Below are 7,364 nucleotides of genomic sequence, written 5' to 3' on the forward strand. Positions count from 1 at the left end.
ATTCGATGANTTTATAAACATAACCTCACTTTGCGCCGGAAAGAGGCAATTATCTCTCGAGATGCCGTTGTTTTGACGAACTGCCTGACAAATGTTAAGAGAAATTGGGCACTTGACCTTGAAAAACACGAAAACATGCAAGTCTTATCGAGCTATCAGGTAATAGAGCCACTCAAACGTAAGTAAGTGTAGTTTTTGACACTCAGATACTCAGACATGGTCTTCCTGCGTACAAAGTAAGCTGAAAGAAAATGTCGAAGTTTGGCTTTAATACGAATTCCCATTAGTATCCTTGATATTTATGAGAATTACCTCACTTTTCGCCTGAAAAGTGGCAATCATCTCATGAAATTCCGTCGTCTTGACGAACTGCCGACAAAGTTTAAGAGACATCGGGCACTTGACCTTGAAATACACAAAAACATACAAGTATCATCGACCTATTAGGTAATAAAGCCCCGAAGACGTCAGTTAGTGTAGTTTTCAACACTCAGATACTCTGACATGGTCTGCCTGCAAAAAAGTGGTGTGAAAGTTCAAGATGAAGTTTAGTTTTAATACGAATTCTCACTTGTATCCTTGATATTCATGAGAATTACCTTACTTTTCCTCGGAAAAGTGACAATCATCTCATGAGATGCCGTTGTCTCGACGAACTGCCCGACAAAGTTAAAAAGAAATTGAGCACTTGACCTTGAAATACACAATAACATACAAGTATTATCGACCTATCAGGTAATAGAGCCACTCAAACGTAAGTAAGTGTAGTTTTTGACACTCAGATACTCAGACATGGTCTTCCTGCGTACAAAGTGAGCTGAAAGAAAATGTCGAAGTTTGGCTTTAATACGAATTCCCATTAGTATCCTTGATATTTATGAGAATTACCTCACTTTTCGCCTGAAAAGTGGCAATCATCTCATGAGATTCCGTCGTCTTGACGAACTGCCGACAAAGTTTAAGAGACATCGGGCACTTGACCTTAAAATACACAAAAACATACAAGTATCATCGACCTATTAGGTAATAAAGCCCCGAAGACGTCAGTTAGTGTAGTTTTCAACACTCAGATACTCTGACATGGTCTGCCTGCAAAAAAGTGGTGTGCAAGTTCAAGATGAAGTTTAGTTTTAATACGAATTCTCACTTGTATCCTTGATATTCATGAGAATTACCTTACTTTTCCTCGGAAAAGTGACAATCATCTCATGAGATGCCGTTGTCTCGACGAACTGCCCGACAAAGTTAAAAAGAAATTGAGCACTTGACCTTGAAATACACAATAACATACAAGTATTATCGACCTATCAGGTAATAGAGACACTCAAACGTCAGTTAGTGATGTTTTCGCCACTGAGATACTCTGACATGGTCTGCCTGCGTACAAAGTGGAGTGAAAGATGATATTGAAGTTCGGTTCTAATACAAATTCTTACTAGTATCCTTGATATTTATGAAAATTACCGCACCTTTCGCCTGAAAAGTTGCAATCATCTCATGAGATGCCGTTGTCTTGATGAATTGCCCGACAAAGTTTAAGAGAAATTGAGCACTTGACCATGATATACACGAAAACATGCATTATCGAGCTATCAGGTTCTAGAGCCACTCAAACGTCAGATAGTGTAGTTTTTGACACTCACATACTCAGACAGAGTCTGCCTGCGTAAATAGTTAGCTAAATCATGATGTTAAAGATTGGTCCTAATACGGATTCTCACTAGTATCCTTGATATTTTTGAAAATAACCTCACTTTTCGCCTGAAAAGTGGCAATCATCTCGTGCGATGCCGTTTTCTTGACGAACTGCCCGACAAAGTTTAAGAGAAATTGAGAACTTGACCTTGAAATACACAAAAACATACAAGTATTATCGACCTTTCTGGTAATAGAGACACTCAAACGTCAGTTAGTGTAGTTTTCGACACTGAGATACTCTGACATGGTCTGCCGGCGTACAAAGTGGGGTGAAAGATTATGTTAAAGTTTGGTTCTTATACGAATTCTTACTAGTATCCTTGATATTTATGAAAATTACCTCACTTTTTGCCTGAAAAGTGGCAATCATCTCATGGGATGCCGTTTTCTTAACGAACTGCCCGACAAAGTTCAAGAGAAATTGAGCACTTGACATTGAAAAACACGAAAACATACAAGTATCATCGACCCATCAGGTAATAGAGCCTTGAAAACGTCAGTAAGTGTAGTTTTCGACACTTAGATACTCTGACATAGTCTGCTCAAAGTGAGGTAGGAGTTCATGATAAAATTTTGTTCTAATACGAATTTTCGCTAGTATCCTCGATATTTATGAACATTACCTCACTTTTTGCCTTGAAAGTGGCAATCGATTATATTAAAAGTTCGATTATATTAAATTATAACCAATTGCTCGTAGGTGCTCTAATATCCCGTTTCTGTCAACATAATTTTGATATCGTAATACAGTGTTCAATATCCTATCTTCTGAAGCTTGATTTTTTTGCAGTGGAGGTCTTTTAACTTTCTGGCCCAGACTAATTTGTCGTCGCATTGTTTCAATGTCACCTTGCTCATTTTGCATAGCCTTTAAAAATGTATAGAGACTCGGGCGATAATTCCCCAGAAGTACTTGGAAGCGGTTGTGCCACCCTTCGGACATGTTGTAAGTTCGTGATTGATTTTGAAGAACTGCGTTGTACTGGTTCCACATAGAAGGGGGGTATCGTGGTGCTACCGCTCGTCTTCTTCCACTTCCGAAGATTGCGTAGTCATGCCTTAGCAGCTGGCATTTCTGGACTTGTGTACGGTATTGGAAATATTTAAACATCTACTCGATTTAAAACTAGTACATAATCAATTCTCTCAGTAAGCTCGCTGACAAAACATCGTACATATTGGAAGTAATTGAGAAAAAGACCTCTGAAATTTTATCTCAGCGTATCAAAAGATTGGGGTTTAGTAAAGCTTATGCGATCTCCCAACAGATTGAAATATATCCCGCGTAAAAAAAATTCAATGCGCTAAACTTGGGTCAAGTTGGAGCTTGGCTCAAGTTCGCCAAACTTGAGCACTAAGAATATTGTTATATACCCGTTACCACTGGGTAACAACTTTATTATTCAAATATTAAATATTATTTTCTGTTGTGTCCGAGTGGGGAGGGAACATGAAATAAAGTGTATAACGCTCAAGTGAGATTTACACACAAAACTTTATTACAAGAAAACTAATTACTATTGAACAAGCTTACAAAATAAGTGTGGCCGATGCTCGTCGATCTGTAGGGTTGCAAACGCCGTCGGGACGCTACGGTTGTCGCTGTTACTGGTGCGCTGCGCTGATGCTGCTTGGCCGTCGGTCGCGGCTGCCTCGGTGGTGGCGGTGGATGTTGTCGTGACGGTCGTGGCTGCTGTTGGGCTGTTGCGCTGCTAGGCTGGGTGAAGCACTCACTCGAGCTTTACCGTTCGCGAATACAATTAACAATTTCGATGGTCGCGGCGTATAAGTACAAGTACAAGTTAGTCGCTGTTATTGATTCGCGCTTGGTTCTCACTAAGTACAATATGTGCAATTCGAGTTGTATTACAAGTCCGTTAAATATTGCAAAGTCGCTATTACAATGATTTGATTATTCGCGCGCACAGAGCTTCGCCTTACTCGACTCTCTTAGATGATCTGCCCAGAGCTTCGCCCTACTCGACTGTATAAAATGATCTGCCCCGAGGCCTAATTTTTATGCACGTTATATACTAATTAAATCATGGACCTTTTGGCGGGGGTACGTCTTGGGTTTTTCCCACAAGTCGCAAATCTACCAGCTATTTCGTCACTTGTTGACTCAGTTTCCGCTAGACCAGTGTGCCCAATGGTTATCTGAGGTCAAAGGTCAAACTTGGGGGAGATATGGGACTTGCGAGTGCGGGTGCGAACTTGCTTCGCCCCTTTGTACCAATTCGAATCATTCCACGAGTCTCGTCTCGCATGTGTGTGTTATGTCTTTTTTGTGTTCGACTCACACACACACACGCGAGTACACACACACGGAATATATACGCGTGCGGGGACTTGATCTAATGCGTCGGTAATGTTGCTCGCGCACGTCCGTACATACCTTCAACCTTTGCCTTGCTCTGTGTTCGGCTGATACACATATGCACGCGGGTTCGATCTAATGCGCCGATGTGTGTTGGCCGCTTACATTCACACACACATTCATGCGACAGCGCTTGCCTGTCTCTGTGTTCATCTTACACACATGCCTCTTTACCCGCGAGATCAGGCGTCATACGTGTTAATTTGACGGTCTTATTTTAATTATTATATTTAAATTTTACTATACCCAACGCTGGGTTATTGGTATATAACAATATCTTCCAACACTTCTATCTGTATGGGAAATTGCGGAAAACTTTGCTCAAGAATAAGTTCAATTTTGGCCAACGTGCAAACACGTTGGTCAAAATTTTCGGGGTTTCATAATTTTGTCGAGGGAAATTTACAATTTTTGATTGCGTGCAAAAAACTTTGCCCATCGTACAAAAGCGTTTGACACAGTCTTTCAAAATTTTTCAAATCAAGGGTAAAGATTTCAGAAATTTTCACGTGTGGAAAACTTGGCCTCTTATTTGAAAAACTTTGGAAAACTTTGTTCAACGTATTTTCACGGGGGGAGAATGTATCCGCACTTGATCAAATTTTATTAAAACCAGTAAGAAATCATTAAGAATAATATTGAAAATAACATCATTATTTCTTTCAGCACCTGCCATGTAAGTTTGACATGCTCAAGTTAGAAATAAACGTACTAAACGAACAAATAAAATAGGAAACGTTATCACGAACAATTGATTTTTAAAAAACAAAATTAATCAATCTTCATATCTTCGTCAATCAATTTTTTTTTTTTTGAGTCTTGGTGACCGTCAGTGCTGTGGCTACGATGGCGCTTCTTTTTATTTTTTATTTCTTTATCACGACTTTTGTCATTTTTGTCCTTTTTGTCTTTTTTGTCTTTTTTAGCTTTTTTGTCTTTTTTGTTTTTTTTGTTTTTTTTGCTTTTTTTTGGATTTCTTAACGTTCCGCACATATAAGAGAACACATTCTTATATTCGTCATGTGAAATCGTAAATTTCTTTTTACGAGCTTTATCGTTGACGAACCCTGCAAAAAAAACATTACTATTAGTCACTAAATGAAAAATAAAGTTTAAAATAATTCAATTACGTTCGATGCCGTCGAAAATATTTTCGGGTATTGCGCTTGTTCCTCCTCCTCTTCCCGTGAGTGAATAATTTGCAAGTTTATCTCTTCCTACGATATGATAGTACAGCTCCCTCACCAGTATCCTCGGCTTAGTGTGATATCGATCGTAGATACTGTCCACTTTTCTTTTGCTCACCATAACACCGTATCCTGGTACTAATACTATCTGAAATTTAAAATTATACACATTAATATAATAATTTGTTTTAATTTTATGAAAATCAAAATTATACCTGATCGGTCAATCGATGTAACAGTAGCCGAGCAGGAATTGACAGGGGTCGTCGTTGTGCCAATAAAGGTCAACACAAATTTAAAAAGTTTGAAACCTTCTCCTTATTTTCTAGAAAATGAAAAATAAATACATTGTTTTATAGTTCATTTTCACTTTCATGATTACTGGTCACTTTATTGGTATGCCTGGAAGGAAACAAACAACAAAGAACGTGTTGTCGGTTAGCTAAATATGAGACTTTTAATTACCTTCAGGAAAATCATAAAGTGACCAGTAGGGACGATTGTAAAAAGAATCTAATAATTATGCTCGAAAAATTTATTTACCAGGTGTTAATGTTGAGCATATGCATTTTGAATTGTCTTCATCATTAGAGACAGATTGAGGCTCGCCATTAGGTTTTTCTTCAGAGACCACGCTTTTTACAGAGCAAACTGAGGTACCCGATCTCACTGAGTTTCTTGAGCTTGCTGAGCTTCTCGAGCTTGCTAAACATCAAGAAGCGCAAAGAAATTTTAAATACATATCAATTCATTAGATGAAGCGCAAAGAAATTTTAAAGACACATATATTACTCGCGAGAAAACGAGACAAAAAAAATGTTGGCCACGAACGTGTGGTTAAATTATTTGCGGCATATATCCGGCGCTATAGTTTCTTCAAATTTTAGTACATTCGAATGAGTGTTAAGAGTCAGAGCAATATAGAGAGAAAGATGATAAAAGCTTAATTATAAAACAGAAACTGTGTTGTTGTACCTTATAATTTTTTTAGCTGAATCGGAAACTGCTTTTGAAGAACAAGTTGATTCGGATTTATTTGTGTACTTTGAAAGAATGGAGTGATTGAATTCCTCAGAAGCCGATGGAATTTTTTCTCCTGCCTCATTACAGTTTTGTTGACGGTAATTACTATAAATAAATATTACTCATAACCAAGTGTTGGAGAGAAAAATAGATAATTTTAGGGGAGAGTTAAACATTATATTTGTGTGTACTCTGCCAAAAAAGAGGGGAATAGTGTAAATGAGAATGTGTGTCACCTTGAAAATTTTTTTCTGGAGTCTGGAGACATCGAAGACCCCTTAACCATCGGTTTTGATGGACTCACAATTGCTGGTAGATTAGAATAATTTTTCCCTGGACGATCATTGATGCGCTCGTTGGTGTTATTGGACGTTGGTGTTTTTCGCTCTTCAATTTTGCGATTATCAAATTCTTGGTCACTTTTATTTTTTTCGTCATCTTTACTGCACTCTCTAGAAAAAAAAGTATTTATTAAAAATTTATTTTCGATCGCTTTATGCAGGTAGTTTGCCCCTCTCCGCGGCCTACACACACATAACGACTCGAGAATGAAAAAGAGTGAATAATGAACTTTATTAGAAATAACAAGGTAACACCAGGTTTCAAAGCTTACCTGTGCGGTCGTACTGGGGAATCAAGCGCTCGCCTGTGGCTTGTGCCCTTGCTCGCGCTCGGAGCCTTACTGGCCCGTCGGTCACAGTCAGCTTCGCTACTGCTGCTGCTGGCCGCTACACACAGTGGCGCGCTACGCTACCGTGCATGCTCGCGACATACGCATGATATAGGCAAGCGGAGGCGCACTCACACACAACAGACTCAAATATATGGTAGGCTTCTGAGCTTGAATCTCTTATCTGAATTCGAAAAGAGAAGGTTGCCTAGACATGCCTTAGCAGCTGGCATTTCTGTACTTGTGTACGTATAAGAAAAATTTAAACATCTACTCGATTTAAAACTAGTACATAATCAATTCTCTAAGTTAGCTCGCTGACAAAACAGCGTATAATTTAGAAGTAATTGAGAAGGAGACCTCTGAAATTTTANTATATAATTATCGTAGGATATATTTAATGATATTT

At 38.5% G+C, this 7,364-nt stretch overlaps 1 protein-coding gene across 1 annotated transcript; it reads right to left on the bottom strand.

Moving 5' to 3' along the window:
• Positions 1–4,713: 4,713 nt before the first annotated feature.
• LOC111694085 (protein PXR1-like) lies at positions 4,714–5,398 on the bottom strand. The gene is made up of 2 exons (XM_023460847.1): positions 5,206–5,398; positions 4,714–5,142 (listed from the first exon to the last, which is right to left on the bottom strand). Exons 1-2 carry the CDS (start codon positions 5,381–5,383, stop codon positions 4,847–4,849), a joined length of 474 nt encoding a protein of 157 aa, XP_023316615.1. The 5' UTR covers positions 5,384–5,398; the 3' UTR covers positions 4,714–4,846.
• Between the last annotated feature and the right edge of the window lie 1,966 nt (positions 5,399–7,364).

The sequence above is a fragment of the Trichogramma pretiosum genome, unplaced genomic scaffold (genome assembly GCF_000599845.2).
Source record: "Trichogramma pretiosum strain Unisexual culture from Peru unplaced genomic scaffold, Tpre_2.0 scaffold6, whole genome shotgun sequence".
NCBI classification, from domain to species: Eukaryota; Metazoa; Arthropoda; class Insecta; order Hymenoptera; family Trichogrammatidae; genus Trichogramma; species Trichogramma pretiosum.